Source organism: Diadema setosum, chromosome 10 (genome assembly GCF_964275005.1).
Source record: "Diadema setosum chromosome 10, eeDiaSeto1, whole genome shotgun sequence".
Lineage (NCBI taxonomy): Eukaryota > Metazoa > Echinodermata > Echinoidea > Diadematoida > Diadematidae > Diadema > Diadema setosum.
The window spans coordinates 29,478,970-29,497,312 of record NC_092694.1 but is presented as its reverse complement, the minus strand read 5'-3'; the positions used below and the strand labels follow the sequence as shown (position 1 = coordinate 29,497,312).

Genomic DNA, 18,343 nt, shown 5'->3' with positions numbered 1-18,343 from the left:
GCCTTTAATGCAGTACACATCATCCTACGTCCATGGTACAGAAAGAGTTAAAGGCACAGAATAATGTACCCGTTTGCCTGGATGTGAAATGTTTGAGGCTAGTAGTCTTTATTGCAACAACTATCGAAAAAGCCCCCACACCCTAACACATGTCTCTTTTATGATTAATCTAATTTGACTTTACAAACATGTCAGTACACTTTTTTTTTAATGTTCACCACCATGAAATATACATTTTTGTGTCCTTTCAGCACAACTTACCAAAAAAAAAAAAAAAAAAAAAATGTTTTCAAATGAGGACAGCTTTAGCAAACTTCATACAGTCTTTAAAATACAACACCACATTTTACAACTTCTGAATATGTGTCAAGTTAGAGGCAGAAGGTTCTTAGCTCCTCACAAATTCAATCTAGAAGTCATGTCTGTCTGCTTTTCAACCACTGGATACAGCCATTCAGCAATGTAATTCATGACTGAATAGGGCAATTGATATGTTCTTTTTACTACTATTATCGTATCCTTTGCTATGATAGATTGAAAACAATACAAACTTCATCAAGTCATTCGCAACTCTGACAGAAGCAGTGATTCTTTGCCTTTCAACTGGCGAAGCAGTGATTCAAACTTGGCATATGACGCGTGCAACAGGTTGAACATAGCAGCGACACTTTTCTTTGAAAGAAAGGGAGACAGACAAACAGACTGAAAGACAGTCAAACAGACAGACAAGGAAATAAAGAGAAAGAAAGAGAGTGAGAGGCAGAGACAATTCGTGCGAGAGTGTGTGTCATCGTGATGGAACCAAGCTGTGGGCACACAATGAAGGTATGTCTGCGACTCGGGATTTGACAACTTCTACCAGTTCTACTGCCGACCTGTGTAAACACTACCTCCAGAAAGCACGGCGGCACTCAGACACTCAGACGAGTAAGGGCAGAGACCACAGTTGCTATGGCAACAGACTTTGGGAGACCATTCACTCTTCAGTTCACGCAACATTTCAGCCATGCACATCCCCCCCCCCCCCCCAACCAACCTCCGTCCTGTGTTCAAACAAGCGGATCATGTTCCCCACGACACACATTCGGGACACAATAGCGCAGTGCCGGGGACCAAGTCTGGCCTTTTATTTATAAATAAATATTAACAAGCTTTCTTTCATTGAGCAGAAGAAAAGAATTGAAACTTTGATCCCCTGCAAATCTCTTTTGTTTATTTTGCTACTGCAGTAAAGGTGAGAGATGAAGCTCCTTCAGCAACAGTGTATTTAGGTCTGGTTGGTAAATTCCACACAGAGCCAGAAGATAGCCAGAGGATGTGTGCTTTCTTTGAGGAGACCTGGTTACTCATTTTAAAAGTTTTGCTTCTTTCAAATTAGGACAGACAGACATACAAACAGACTGAGACACACACACAGACAGAGACAGAGAGGGGGAGAAGGAGTGATGTTGAAATTTTCCAAAAATAAAGGAAAAAAGGAAAAGAGAGACATCATCCTCATCATGCATCAACAGGTCTGCCAACATTCCCACATCCAAATCAGGGAGATTCCGCACAGCAATCAAGGAGATATCTGTGTGCTACATGCATTTCAATGGGCAAAAATAATTCCCAAATCAGGGAGATTTTAATATTCTCTTATTCAGACATGAACAGATTTTGACATTTTCAGGGAGACTCCTGCAGAATCAGGGAGACTTGACAGCTCTGCATTAATCAATGTTCACAGTGGGAATGGAGGTACATGTGTACGAGTGATCTATCTCTTTCTTGTGAGTGTCATCATTTAGTTTTCTGTCACACAAGTGTCTACCTCTCTTACTTATTTTCAACTCTTGTCCCTTTCCTCTTCTTCCTCTAATTTTCTCTCACTCCCTCTTTCTTCTTTGCTTTCTCTTTATTTACTCATGTATCAAGAAGCCTGTCTAAATCTGACTATTTGTGTACTGTACTTTGTACATTGTACATGTATGTATCATTAAGAGATTATCACTTTATTTGTATACACTGTACATGAATACACATAAATTCACAGGTGCACATGTGTATCAGGTAGGGATAGATGGATATGTAGATGACAAGATCTAGATAGACAAATAGATAGATAGATAGATAGATAGATAGATAGATAGATAGACAGATAGATAGATAGATAGATAGATAGATAGACAGATAGATAGATAGATAGATAGATAGACAGATAGATAGATAGATAGATAGATAGATAGATAGATAGATAGACAGATAGATACATACATACATAAATACATACATACATATGGTAGATAGATAAATAGATAGATAGATAGATAGATAGATAGATAGATAGATAGATAGATAGATAGATAGATAGATAGATAGATAGATACAAATGTAGATAGATAAGATAGGACAGGACAGGGATAGATAAATCAACAGACACATAGATACACATCACCATTCTTATTTTGATTTTTCCTGAGCGACACCAGTAAAGCAGTGGAATTTTCTCTTCCACAGAAAGTCAACTCTTGAAGGTCCATCCGAAAGACTGCAGGCCTTGAAAGTGTTAAACATTGACACAAAAAGTCCTTGCCAGCCAAAAAATAGAATAGTTACGTTCACACGCAGATGCCAAACTTGAAGTTTAGGTCGAGAACTTAACTGTCAATTATTAGCTCCACTCGTGATGTCAAGCTAATCATTGAGAGTTAAGTTTTCAACCTAAACTCAAAGTTTAGGAACAGCATGTGAACCTAACTAATGTTTCCCTGGGTGCTTGGCACACACGTTGCAAATTTGAGCTTGTACCCTGCAGGACGGGAAGGGGTGTGGCTAGTCGGGATGAAAATACAGTACATAAGGGGAGAAGAGATTGGAGCTACGCGAGTTTTGGTTTCACAAAAAAAACTCACCCAAATTGGCATCACTGGACGTCTGGAGGTAACTACATCTCTCCCCCTCTTTCTCTTTTCTAGGTTTTTTAAACATATTCCATGATCGAGAGCTGCTTTTAATGGGTTATGATTCGCAAAGGGCACATTTCAGATGCACGAGGGAACGACGCCGTCTGGGCCAATACACTTTGGGCTTCCACAGGCCCGAAATGCACACCTCTTTTAGTAAATTGACATAGTGCTCTTAACTACAACAGAATGTGTGATTTAGCTGCAATCCCTCTTTAGGATTGAGACATTTTTAGTTAGCTTCTTTCTTCTTTTTTTTTCCATAAGTGGGTCCTTCAGCATAATCCTTACCAACATGTTTGGCCTGAATTGTTGTAGAGCATTTTCCCTCTGGTGACATTTGAGAAAACTCACAGTTCTAAAAGTTTGTTTGAATGGTAACATTTACCCTCTCAGGTTCTAAGCTTAGCCGCTAAACCTCCTTAAAGGGGAAATTGCTTGAATTGGACTGCTTAAAAGAAGGATATCAGATATAATTTTTAAAAGTCTAAACATTGCTTCAAAACTTTGTAAAAAAATACAGGCGGGGACTTGTAAGACTACGATATTCATGTTGCTGTTGATTTTATTTTTCACTTTCAACCTCAAATCAAAAGTCATACCAAATCTGGCTCAATGTTTTGCTTCACACACACACACACAAACACACATAAAAATAAAACAAACAAACACATAAACCTCTGTTCCCGGAAGGCACACCGACATATACACAGCACAGACAGATCTCATCAATATTCACTGGATACTGCCGACACAATTCATGAAAATCACTTATGCATAAAAATACCGTGAACTTTTTCTAGTGCATACGAGGTCACTCACATGTCAAACGTTGACATTTGTTTCAGAAACGATTCCAGAAGGATATGCATCACAATCACTAACCATGTCATTTCTGTTTCAATCTACCAACATTCAATCTTCACTTTATGTCACTGCTGATGCATTTTCTAGAACAGAAGATTACACAGGAGTGCACTTTTAAATACTTTCTTTGGGTTAATCTGACACCAGGTTTTGATTTATACTATTTTCTGCTCCACTACATGTATGTGTCTTTGTGTCTGCATTCACATGGGAATGAATAGAGCAATTGGTCAGTTAATGTAGGTCAATTAAGGAGCATTGTATTTGTGTGTGTGTGTTTGTGTGTTTTTGCATGTGCGAGTGTTTGTGTGTCTGTCTGTCTGTAAGAGTAGATGTTGAAATCACTCTCTCCTCTTTCATTCATATGTATACATATATACACTGTATATATAAATAAACTGGTTATGAAAATATTGCAACCCCAAATGTACCACTCCTACGTTAGGTTTTTTTCTCTCTTCATTTTCTCCTTCCTATAACTCTTCCTCTCATCCTTCTTTCCTTCTGTCCATCCTGTATCCCTACCTGGAAGTGGAGGATGATGGTCCAGATGAGTCCGAGGATGAGCTTCGGGTTGCCATCGACGATGTCCTCGTTCCTGATGTTCACCAGCTTCACCTGGAGGTCATGAGAAAAAAGGGGCGGGGCAGAGAGGTTGAATTCTGGTCCACTAATTGGTGCAGAGTTCTAGGAGTGCTACAAGCTAGTCGAACGAACTTTGTGTCAGTGAAAAGAATGACTGATGTAGTAATTGCAACTGATTAACAAATTGCGCTACATCGACATAAATAAGCACCGAATTGATCAGTGTTTTAGAAGTAGCCATGACAAAAGAAATCATGGGCATACATGTGTACATACAATTACTCAGGCAGAATTCGAACTTACAACCTCCTGATCTCCGGTCAGGCATCTTATCCACTATAGACCACCAAGTTTCCGCCCAACAGACAGTGCTGGTACTAATCCTTGTAGTTTGCAGTGGGTACTGCGTAATTATTCAAATCCATGTATGACAGAAGAATTTCATGAATCTGAAAGATGTAGTAATATTTTACCATGGTGGCCTACTTTGTGGTTCAATCGAGCAGTTTTGCTTATTTCTGTTTTAAAAAACTGGCATGGAGATATATTTCATGCTGATCACGCCATTCTTACAGCCTGAAAGCTCACTTGAGTCACATTTTTTGCAAAATATATCCTGAATAGCAAATCAGAGTAAAGAAGTGTTGTCCATCAGAGTTTTGCTGGATTTTGTAGACTGAGCTTTTGGATCTCAAAAACACAACTGAGACAGATTCTAGCTTGACCACAAGTTCACTTCTGACTTTCATGTTAATTTCAAAATTTTACTGGCACAAATGGTCAAATAAGTTTGAAATATCACTTCAACATTTTCACTTGCCCAACATACAATTTTACTTGCCCCTGGCAGGCAGGCAAGTGTTAATGTCGAGCCCTGCAAAACAAGTTCTTCTGTAACCTGAAAATTTCACATAACAACTTACTTTTCTCTTCCTCAGGAATGCGAGGGCGTTCTCCACATTCTGCAACTTGTGAATCCGCAAGGGTCCCTTCTCTCTCGACTGCAGCAAACAAAAAAAGCAAAATGGAAGAGAAAATGAGAATGAAAGAAAGATGGCATGAGATACTAACACAATTCCTTGTGAGAAGAGATGAAAACTGATTCACTCTTTTAATTCATTTATTGCAAACCTTCATAAAACAAAATATCAACAAAATTATGTTATACAACAAATATCAAATGCACTGATGTACAAAAACAACATGTGTGGTACTATAGTGAAAGTGTAAGGCATCAATAAAGAATAAGAATGAATAACATGACAAAACTGTTTTAACTCCCTTCTTCTTAAACTTAATCAAAGCATGACAAAAATAAATGCCATTTCCAAAGTCACAAAACAATTAGCCCCACTCTGTTCAAAAACATCAGAACTTTAACCAAAGCACAGATAGAGGGAGCTCTTCAAAAACTGTGGATTTGCGTTTCCGATGTGAAGAAATAGAAATTGTAGAAAAGGGCTGAGAGACATCCATTGTTTCAAACATCATACTGTGGAATAATCATGAATAATTTCACCTATTATACATCCAATATTCAATGGAATTGTACTGAAAGGAACTTCAGAGGGCGCTCTACAAAATCTGTGGATTTCAGCAGGTATGTGAAGGAATAGAAAAGAAAAAAAAAAAATGTGTGGAACATTCCTTGTTTCAAATGTCACATTTGACAGCTAATAAGCTCACAATGAAGTAATTGTAGCTGAGATTTATAATGGACAGTTATTTCATCTTGCCCTTAAAAACTCATTTTGGGTTTCTCTGAAGACTTGAGGTCCAGGGAGCAGTTTGTACAGTTCATAACAGGTGAGTTTGTAATTATCACCACATCAGTATGCACTACTCTTCCACAAAATAGCAGGATGTCTGGTTTGTTTGTTTTTTTATGCACAATGAGAAAAACTGCAAAGTCCTCGAAAAACATCATACACTAGAGGATAGTTCTGAGAAGCATTACAAAGGTTTATAGGTTCATGTATGCACCTTCATTCCCAAGAACATACAGCTTGTAACTTCCTGGCTTTTCCATAAACATGATTTACAATCTTCTCCAACGACAAAGTATTCAAACTTTCTCTTTGCACGATTTTTGGATCACATTCGCCCCCGCTTTTTTGTTGGGGGAGGGGGGAGGAGGAAGAGAGGATGGGGCATGGGGAGAGGGAGGAGCTAAGGTATGGAAAGAGGAGAGAAGAAACTTAAAGGGATTGTATAGTTTAAGTTGAGACCTAACTTCAGGTTTCTAACATTTTTTTTTTTTTTCGTCTGTGTGTGTGTGAGAGATAATGAGAAATCTCTTGTGAAATGTGAAAGAGCATGTAATTCCAAGAGGATTTCAACATTTCTTTGATGAAAATTGGTTTTGAAATGGCTGGGATATCCAAAACAGAGCAATCTTAATAAAAGTTGGGACCCACCTTTTATTACAATTGCTTTGTTTTACTTTGTTTTTGGATGTTCCACCCATTCCAAAACCGATAATAAACTTTGAATTCCTCTTCGAATAGTAAGCTCTGTACTATTTCGTAAGTGGTTTCTTGGTATCTCGCAAAAAAGTTAAAATCCCAATTCTCATCTCCACCAATACTACATAATCCCTTTAACTCACATTCGCCCACGCTATTTTGTGGAGGGGTGGGCAAGGGGGGAGGGAGGGAGGGGCGAAGGAACGGAAGGAGGGGTGAAGAAACTTTAGGTGCAAATCCACACCAAGTTCAAGTTGGATTTTCTTATCAGAGCCAATAAAAACCAACCAAAGTGATCGAGGGGCAATTCTGGAAAATGGGATCACAAAAACAGTTGTGGGACTTAGCAGTTTCAAATGCTTTTCATACCAAAACAGTGATATTCTTTAGAATGGAATAAGCAGTTTTGATGAGCGGATAATGTCATTACACCAGTTTCTATGTGACCCACATAGGACTTATCATCAATGATTTCTTGCTTTGATTTTTTTTTTTTTTTTTTTTTGCTCTTGAAGTACAGATCAAAACCTTGTCTCCTTTCTATGAAATCAAAATTGTGTCTTGATAACCTAACAACAGTGAGTTTTGTGGGGGGAAAGGACTTTGAGTATCTAAAAATAATCATTCAAAAATATAGGTTTTCACTATATCACTTGTGCATCCCAACCCAACTGAGGGCAGTGTTATGACGTGAATAGGGGCCTTCATCCTTTAACAGCCACAAGACTCAAAACTTGCCTGGCGCCATGTAAAGGTTTTACAGCCATCACTGCTGAAAAGTTTATTGAGTATGCCCCTCCCCTACCCCACCTCCACCCCGAAAAGAGACAAAAAAATCCTGATGATAGTCATGCCACCAGACATTGATAAACATGATCCATGATATTTTCATCATAAAATTTATCTATTCTGCAAGACCTTCCAATGTCATTCACCCACACTTTTTTTTCAACCTTCTCCTTTTTTTAGTACTTGCTGATATTTACTTTTTTTTTCTTCTTCTTCTTGTTCTTTTTTTTTGGGGGGGGAGGCGGAGTAGATGAAAGGAGCTACGCATGGAGTGAGAGACTGGTAAAGGAGTGATGTAGAAAATGTTAAATAATGACTTTCAGAAAGGTGCGGCGGATTAAAGAACATAAAAATTTAGAGGAAAAACCTGTTGCCATGGAAAACATGTGAAAATTTATAGAGAGGTTTGTGAAAGTGAATGAAAGTTGAAATGTCTGGTGCATTCTATAGATACTGAGATTCTATCAATAGATATTCCTATAGATGTCATCACCATACAATGTATGTTTGCTTTGCCCAGTAGAAACATACGGGTACAGTAGCACTTTTCGCACATACCTCGAAAAGAATATGGATACAGAGTTCAACAAATCATCAATAAGATAAAAACGATTAATGTTGATGAATGCCGATTTCAAATCCTGACTTTTTGGTTAATTCTGTATACATGAAATCCCTGACAACTGCAGAAACACTAGCCATTACAAGAACTGTCCAGGAAGAAAAAGTATGAAAGTCATTTTCTTCAATGATATGGTTTGATCAATGTTATTACAGACCATTAATTAATAACAATCATCATATATTTGCTGACTTTAAATAGTTACGACCTTAAATATTGTTCGTAAGCACTGATATACAATCGGTAGAGCATTAAGGAGTGGCAAAAGAATGCCTTTGATTTCATCGCCCACACATGAAAAGAAAATGGAGGGGAAGAAAAGCGATTTTATATCGACAGCTGGCTAATTAGGGGGGGGGGGCATTCCCAGAGTCCCCCGAAAAAATTGAGAGCAATATTAACGTGGGCGGGAGTTCAAGACCCCTGGCATGAACAATGGCGCTGCATGGAGCTAAAGAAGAACATGATCGGTTGTTCACCCTCCCCTCCTCCCCTCCTCCCCCCCCCCCTTACTTTTGAGCCTCCAAGAGTAGTGCACTTAAAGTGACATTGTACTCGGCAATGTTTAACTTGTCTATCCTAAACACCGTGAAGACAAACAAACAGAAAGACGTCACTCCAACAAAATTAGAAAGAAAATATTGAAAAGTTATGGATCTTTTCAACCACGGAGGACGGGCTGATTTTTGCTATGACATGCTTTTCACGGACACCTGCCCAAGCATACTCGGGATTGCTCTTCAGCAGGTTAATAGTTTTACATGTTTCACAAATAAGTGACATTAATCAAAACCTACATTAATGTGCAAATTATTCCACATGTGGTGTTGAGGTCACGGCCTGGCAGGTGTAAGACTAACTCCTTCTGTGCCAATAAGTCAATTGCACAGACAAATTTCACACAAACTGCCTATGGACAGAAAATAAAAGTGGCACACAAAGGGTTGACTGCCAGGCAAATCTTTTCTAAATTTCCTCTTTTAATCAGGAAGGAAAGAAGAACTGGTCTCTCTCACATTATATATTCTGTTTTCTTGCAAGTACATGTACATCACAAAAACAAAAACAAAAAATGGCTTTAAAGATAATAAAAAGTTTTGGTACCTCAAAAGTGTCCTTGAATTTCCTTGTCTTAGTTTGTGTTTCAGGTTAAAGTACCTTTCATATAACTAACACTGTGAGACTTACTCACCCCAAAGTGCTCTCATGTCTTAGTAATCATGCAATTAACTGCGACCAGCAGCCCCATACGCATAGCGACCAGCAGTCCCATACGCACAGCGTAATCGGGCTTCGCATTGAAGCATTCAGGATCATGACAGATTTAGTATCGCAGGATAAATGTCAACTTAAAATCCCATAAATTCTTCAATTTGAAGACTTACCAATTAAGTTGAAGTATTGAAAACAGGCTTCGGGCAACGTTTGGTTCTGCCTATAGTCCCTTTCTTTTCGAATTGATGACTGAATGTGACTCGGTCGACAGGACCTAAGGAGAGCTACATACAGTACACTGAATACTACAGCCAGTGCATGCGAACACATCACATGCACACACATTTCAAATCCATGAACGGATAAGATGTTTGTGTGCGCATGCGCTGGCCATGGTATCCAGTGTAATGTAGCTCTCCCAAGGTCCTCTCGACCGAGTCACATTCAGTCATCAATTCGAACAGAAAGGGACTATTGGCAGAACCAAACGTTGTTCGAAGCCTGTTTTCAATACTTCAACTTAATTGGTAAGTCTTCAAATCGAAGAAATTTTTGGATTTTAAGTTGACATTTACCCGCGATACTAATTCTGTCATGATCCTGAATGCTACAATGCGAAGCCCCATTACGCTATGCGTATGGGGCTGCTGGTCGCAGTTAGCTATGCGTACAATGGGCTGCACGCTGCTGGTCGCAGTCAGTGGTTTCGTACAATATTTATCGACGCTGTACAGCGTCGGCTCTGGTACGAAACCATTATTGCATGATTACTAAGACATGAGAGCACTTTGGGGCGAGTAATTCTCACAGACAACGTACTTTAACCTGAAACACAAACCAAGACAAGGAAATTCAGGGACGCTTTTGAGGTACCAAAACTTTTTATTATCTTTAAGAGGAAAGATGTTACAGCAGCTGAATTATTGCCAGAAGCATGATTTTTTTTTTAATAACTTTGAACACAAACCAATTACAGAGATGTGAATTGATGATGTCATCACCTCAGCTAAGTCACTGCATGAGGAAGTGACATATATAACTACTAGTCTTCAGTCTTTAACCCGTTGAGGACGAGTCCCGAGTATACTCGGGCAGGTGTCTATGGGAAATGCGCGTTGTAGCAAAATCAGTCCGTCCTCAACGGGTTAAAAAAAAATGGAAACTTTCACATTATATTGCCTTCTTCTTTTGAGTCTAATTTAGGTAACAATTTTACTATTCCGTAATCCTATTTTACTCTATTCATTAATTTCAACATGAACTTGGAAAAAAACTTGCACTTTAAGTACTTTCTGCAAGCAGCAAACTGTCCCAATCCTACCCATCCACCCCCCCCCCACACACACACACACATACTTTAGTATTAACCCTTGGAGTCTTGTTCTACTAACCCCATAATGAACTCACAAATCAGTGTCTTCAAAAAGTGTTAAGTATATTCAAAAGTATCTATCAAGTATTAGCTCTACTCCTGGAGGTTGGCACATTCTCTTCATGTAGTAGTTCCATTTCACCCACACCTTAAAAACAAAGTATGAAATTACAAAAATATTGCTTCACTTTAGGCAATTTGGGAGATAACACTGTCTTGATCTTATACTATCATTATTATCAAGAACATGTTGTTGAATGTCTTTTGCCTTCAGAAAACAAAAACAGACCCTTATCAAAGCTGGAACATTTGTGCTAGAATGTGTGCATTTTCATTTTCATTTTCATTTTCTCCCCTCCTGAAGAAGCTCTCTACATCGCAAACTGTGCGGACGCGAAAATAGCCTAGTACGCGTAGTGAAAAACTCAGGCGATGCAAGCTAAAAATAGATTGATTTTACGCGCGCTACTGCACACGCTCAGAACATGTTTTTTTCCTTTGAACGTCCGCGCATCTAAAATCTAAAGCTCCCTATTGTTGGATGGGATTACAACAGTTGGTGAAGTCATATGCGTAGAATGATGTAAAGAAAATATAAAGAGAATTCCACAAAAAAACTGTTTTTGTTTGAAAAGCACATATTCCCTCAACTTGGTAAATGGTAATATCATCCCCCACCCACCTTCTAAAAGAGGTATTAAAGTCAGGTGCTTTTTTATTATGCAAGAAAGGTGAAAATATGTTGAATTTTCTTTATATTTTCTTGGAATCGTTCTACGCATGTGACATTCAACGTATCACTCAATCCACACCTATATCATGGCGAACTTGTCCTTTAATGTAAACTTGTTATTTTCCAGGCAATACTCCCTGCAAGAGTCCATTTTCACTTTTGGGGGACCCAGACAAACCATCTCCCATGAGACAGTCAAAACAGTCACTTTTTCTTCACAAACATTTTTAGGAGCAGAAACCGGAGGTGGGGGGAAAAGCCAGAGTGGTTGAAGGGGATAAGAGACCAGAGGATGAGGGAGCAAACAAGATTGGATGGCAGGAGTGATGATGATGGAGAAGCCACAAATCAAAAATGAAATCCTTCCACACGGATACAATATCTTCTACGAATATGAAGTCTGTGATTCTTTCTGTCGGATGTCAACCATACATCATGTCACGACTTTGATACAACACTGACGTCGTTAAAAAAACAAACAAAAAAACAGACAACAGTGAGTATGATAGAGTACATCCACGTCTGAGGGATGCATAGACAGCTATTACCCTTTTATCATCCTTATCTCAAAGCATCAAGATGATTATATGAAGAGTTTGTTCGCAAAAACCGATAAGTCCATATTTGCCAAATGGAGATATTTGAGATTAAAGGTCAAGAAAAATAAAGAGAATAATAAGAACATTTTTGCTTCTTTTGACCATAACTTCAAAAATGTACCTTTATAGGTAGTGACCAATATATCATTTAAAAGGTATTATTTTGTACTTTATGACAGAGACCGTACTTCAAAATCTTCAAAAATGGACTTATCGGTTTTTGCAAACAAACTCTTCATATTATTCCATCATCACCATGACAACTAATTAATGGCCATTCTTCCTCCACCTCTTCTTCCTCCTCCTTCTCCTCCTCCGTATCAGGGTAATTATCCCTCGAGGACGATTACCCCTCCCCAGCTAAATACTGGTTAGTTTAAATGAGGTTTAAACAGAGTAAAGATTAGGGTAAGGGTCAGGTTCAGGGTTAGAGTTTGGGTTAGGGTAAGGATTAGGTTAAGGATTAAGATTAGGGATAGGGTCAGTGGAAGGGTCTGGGGTAATGGTCCAGAGAGTAACTGTCCTAGAACCTCCTCCTCACATTCATAACTGTGTCATCATTATCCTTTTGATGATGACAGTAACAATGATTGTATTTTTTGTTCTATCATTACCATATCATCAGATCATCTTCAACACCTTTTTCATCCTCCTTTTCTTTATGCCAACATTATTGGCATGCTTTTAGAGAGAGGGATTGGGTCAAAACTGAAGATAATAGAGAGGAAATAGGAGTGGACAAGGGGGTAGCAAGACAACAGGAATTGTGGCAGTTTGCATGTCTAAAATTATCCATTGCTGTTTCTGCTGTGTGTGGTATTAGAGATTTATTGCAAAGGCATGCAAAATTTGCTAGGATGCCTATTGCCAAAAATGACAGCATAAAAATTAAGCCATTCACAGCCAAGACTCTGACACCCCATAGACTAAGTATACCATTACAAAGCCTACTACATTTCAGTAGACAAGAGGTTAAAGAAAACATGGAGTAGCATATAAAGTGGTATGAAATGGATATTGGTTAACCCTTTCTGTGTTAGAGTCTTTGGAAAGTGTGTACAATCCTATGGGGCTTTCTGTGCCAATCAGCACACAAATGCACACAAAGGGTTAAGTGACAAAGATGATGCCTTGGATGATGAGAGCGTTGGGAAGACGAGGAAGACTAAGACTGATCCACTCACTATCTTTTCTCGGCCGAGCAGCTCGAGGAGCGTGATGAGGTTGTTTCCATCCTTGAGGTCCACGAACAGGTCCTTGATTTGCTTCTTGGCCTAGAGAAACAAAATGGAAAACCATAAAAGAGGATTTATATAGATATCATAAAGCCACGAAGAGACTAATTTATTATGCAAGGATAAGCAGAATTAAAGTATACATGGATCTCCCTCACAGTATTGCTTCATCTTTACCCTTGAAGTTCAGCATCGATTGATTTGTTAGTGAAAAATATGTGACAGAAATATGGCAGAATTTTGCTTAGAAAGACAGATTTCTGAGAGGTCATGCACGGAAAAATAAACGTGAGATTTCGCATCACGACCGAACCTATTTCAAAGTTTACAAGTTTTGCAAAATGCATGAATGTCAGACAACATCAACAGGAAAATCAGTATGTGGGACCAACATTATTTTGTTGTTGTTTTCTTCACATGATAGCAGTATATTGGCAAATTAATAGTGAATGTTTTAGTCTGTGATTTCACAAAAATCACAGATTTTATAGGAATCTTTTGTGATTCTTTTTCCTTCTGCTTATTCATTTGCTGGACGAATCTCTCCCTCTCCCTCTCATCTCTCTCTCTTTCTCTCTATCTATCTATCTATCTCCCTCCCTCCCTCTCTATCTATCTCTCACTTTCCTACCATTTACTATAGAATCAGTAATAATGTAGATGTGTACAAGATTCAGAAAAGGCAAAGACTTCTTTCGTTTTTTAATCTTTATTTTCTCTTTTTCCATCAGAAAACAGACAACCAGCATACTGAGAACTTCTGCAAAGTTTAATATTCACACTTCCATGTGTACTTAATGTTTCCTCGCAAATGTTTTGAATGGGTCAGGGCATAATGGAATTCACTCGTCAACGTTCACTCAATCATGAAGCCGGGGTGTTCTCCTTTTCTGCGTCGGTGGGGCGTTTACGACTGGGGCGTGATCATCTCCCCTTCCCATCGTTGCCTTCCCTTTCAATTTTTTCTCCTAGTCCGTATTGTTTTTTTCTTTTCTTCCTATAAAAGGAAAATGTAGCCGTATTTGATGTTCACCACTTGTTTGTCTGTACGCAAAGTTCACTGTGCAAAGACAAACGTTATCTATCTTGTTCATCAATGCTCACACGTTGTATATTTGGTCTTTGCTTTTGAGAGAGAAGAGGCAAGAATTTAAAAAAAAAAAAGAAAGAAAAATGAGGGATTTGAAAAAGGGAAAAAAAAATCATATCGCTGCTAGAGTTCATAAGTGCCACTGCGCCATGTCTGAGTTCTCACGCCCACTCTCTTTCTATTTGCTCCCCTCAAAAGAAGAACAGGGAAAGAGAAAAAGTGAGAAAACCACATCACCTACGCTGGAGACCGATAGATTTGCTCTAGACATGTCAGTAAATGGCTGACTGGACCTGCTGCTTACTATTTGATGATATGAAACACCTTTGGGGACCTGGCAATAATGCTTTAAAGGTGGAAATCTTCCCCATAGATAGAATAATGTAAATCAGACATTTTCAAGTGCATGACACTTTAGCAAAATTTATGAAGAGCCAAAATTCGTAAAAGTAAAGTGCATGCATTTTTATTTGTTTGTTTGCTTGTTTGTTTTTACACAATGCATTGAATGCAAAGTGGCAATTCGTGAAAGTTTCATGCCATGAATGTTTTTGGTTTTTACAGCATGTGAATATGGGCAATGCAGAGAGATTAGGGAAACATTTAGCGAGAGATTGCATAAAATCAAACATTTGATCAAAAGTTGTGTGAATTCGCGCAATTTTGATTTTGATAATTTCAAGTGCCATCCTCCCTAGATAGTGAAAATTCTAGAATCTCTGATGCAAAAGTGGCAATACAGTGTATGATAATGGAGGAAACATGAAGGAATCTTACTTTCTTTTTAAATATCTATTTCTCAAGGACATCAGAAATGCACTATACCTAGCTCCATCAGCGCATATGGTGAATGATATTTCATCAAAATAATATCAGCTAGGCAACAATTCAAGGGAGTGTGCACTCTTCACTAAGAAATTATTGCAATTTGGCAATTATATTCTTCTACTACCCTCACATCAAAAATCGTTTTATAAATTCAATAAACAGAGGACATCAAAACAAGGAATAAACCAAACCCTTACAAATCGGAAACTTTTGACCAGATTATATGATTTGTCTAAAATTTTGAGTTGTATCACTAAACTAAGCTAATTGTCTTTTCATTTAATTCTTAGACTTTGCAGCAAAGCAATTCTAATAATTGATCAAAATTTAATAATCACATGTGCCTTTATACATGCTACAATCTCTCAGCTTCAGATCTGTTGTGTAGATGTAGAAAAGAAAATGACTACAACTACGAACTACACAGCCGCAGAAATTCCAGAAAGGTCCCCAATGAGGGGCAGTTTGCCCAAATTTACTACAGTTTGCAAATCAAAATCAAAGGAGCTCAGATATTGCGTAAAATTGAGCAAATCAAAGGGGGGAAAAAAACTCGTCGTACGACTCTCAAAGTAAAGGGCCACAACCACAGAAGTTAAGAAAACACGTCCAACGGTGACAATGATAATGTCAAATTCACGGCTCGGACAAAAGGCTTTCAGAATGTCAAGAGCGGGGCGAGGTCAGTCTTTGGAAGAGAAGAATAAAAGTTTGGGGGAAAAAAAAAAGACGAAAAATTGCTGCGATGAGCATAGTACAAACATCACCTGGAACCACAAACCTGAATCTATACTCTGACCTTCCTACCTTTCGATTCATATGTAGCAGAGATTCATTCCTTTTCAATCCTGTCTATTTTGTTGTAACTCAAATGTTAGCATACCTGCCCCTCTTTTTTCGATCTATCCAAACTTCAATTTCTGTCCCTGTTTGCCAACTCATCTCACTCATACATCATTCTTTCTCTTCTTCTCCTGTCACGCTACTCAATCTTGACAGTTCGTGTAATTTTCCCTGAGAAAAAAAAAAAGGTTACCTTCCTTGGACCCATTCATACTTATTGTAAAAGTGGTTACTTTGTATGTGTAATTTTCTGCACTGGACCGGGTAAAATGATTTTTGCATGATTCTAACCCGTTCAGGATGAATCCCGAGTATACTCGGGCGGGTGTCTATTGGAAATGCATATTGTACAGTGTTGTAGCCATATCAGCATGCCCTCAACAGGATAATTCCGCACTATCAAAACATTACATAGTGTTACATATCACAAGCATGTGTGCATGCTTTTATTTTCACGCTAGTTTCTGGGAGTGTAAAATGCGCAAAAATGTCCACAGTACAGCAAAATTTTGTAGTGTTTTGTATGGTATTTTGAAATGTGAATGCAACTACACAGCAAAATACCTGGTAAAATACAACAAAGAAATACAGTAGTACTGACAATGTCAATATTTTTAAGAGCACAATTAATTTTTTTGCGCTGAGCGGCTCAAAAACATCTTCACAGATCCTTGAAATGACACTGCGCAATTGTCAACCCATTCAACGTGTGCAGAGAAAATAATGTGAAGATACATTTATGGGTTTTAGAATTCGTGCCAGCCAAACGTAGCGCTAAATAAAAAAAAATAATAATAATAATGTACCACAAATATTTCCATGTTTACAGTACTTACAGCACTTGGTAATTTAAACTTTGCGTTAAAAAAAAAAGTAAAAGAAAAAGTGGTATTTGGAGTGGTAATTCAAACTTCACGCAAAATACGCATGTGAGCTTTGAGTGTGAGTCTTGTCACGGAATATATATCCCTCCCACTGCAGTATAATGTCTCAATGTGAACTGACACACTTCCTGTCTTCTCCCCGTAGAAGATGCAGTATTGCAATGGCGCAGCGCATACCTCGAAAAGGTGTGTACTTTTGGGCCAGACAAATCATGGCATTTTGTGAATGAGAATGGCATCAACTGAAATACCACAGTATTATTTCCGTGGTATTTTGCCTACGAAAATGGTGCCAACAAATTATGTGGCATTTTAATACAATACAGCAAGGTGCTACGTAAGCGCTTGACTGATTGCCCAGGGGCAAGTAAAAATCAAAGTTGAGCAAGTGTTTTGGAACAATGAGCAAAAATGCTTGCCTGAATTGGGCAAGCAAAAAAAGTACACCTTCTTTTCACTCCCTCCCCCCCCCCACCCACTTCAAAGTCAACCACTAGGAGAAGCTCAAAGACGTGTAATGACTGCTCAGTTATGCAATACAATTAAATTTCATTTCACCAAATTTCCAACACTTCCATGAAGAAGCCCAAATGCAATTCAACACCAACACTCAAGCGAACAGAGTTACTTACTTCAATGTATTTAAACATGTGAAACATCATGTGCTCTTTATTCAAATGACTTGTGTTTAATGAAGCGCTTGACTTACAAGTGATTTTTTTTCTATCATTTTCTTATATCTTTGGACTTTCTTTTTGGGCAAGTAAAATTCACGTTCATGCAAGTGTTCAAGCAAAATATTTGAAAATTTGCTTGCCTGACCAGGCAAGTGGTACAGAACTATGTAGCACCCTGCCAAAGTAATTCTAGTGTGAATCACCTACAGATGATTTCAAAGGTTTCTCCCCTAAGCAACAATCCTTAGAGTGCCGATACATCAACTGACTCTTTAAATCTCATCTACCCCCTTTTTTTTTCGATTCACTCTGAAAATATCTCTAAAGTCATTCACTGTCACAAAGCAACATTTTTTATTAAAAAAAAAAAATACCATAATGTCAGCCTCAAGAAAATACAATGTAGAAGATGGAATTTGGGGCACTCCCTGAAGAAAAGGAGAATGAGCGAGAGGGAAAAAAAGAAAGAGATGACAAGAAAAGAGAAAAAGGCATGGCCAGAAAGGAAGAGAAAGAAACTTGTGGAGGCGCAGCTTCCTCTAGCTCTACCTATTGAAACATTTTGCTGATGGCATCAACCAGACAATCATCAAA

The 18,343-nt window shown here is 38.3% G+C and overlaps 1 protein-coding gene across 1 annotated transcript in view; it reads right to left on the bottom strand.

The window, feature by feature from the left end:
* LOC140233927 (plectin-like) overlaps positions 1-18,343 on the bottom strand; it is a 206,484-nt gene that overhangs the window by 108,915 nt on the left and 79,226 nt on the right. Inside the window, exons 3-5 of the mRNA XM_072314015.1 lie at positions 13,377-13,466; positions 5,321-5,398; positions 4,338-4,430 (exon numbers count right to left, since the gene is read on the bottom strand). Of these exons, the coding sequence (XP_072170116.1) occupies positions 4,338-4,430; positions 5,321-5,398; positions 13,377-13,466 (261 nt within the window). The remainder of the gene's footprint in view (positions 1-4,337; positions 4,431-5,320; positions 5,399-13,376; positions 13,467-18,343) is intronic.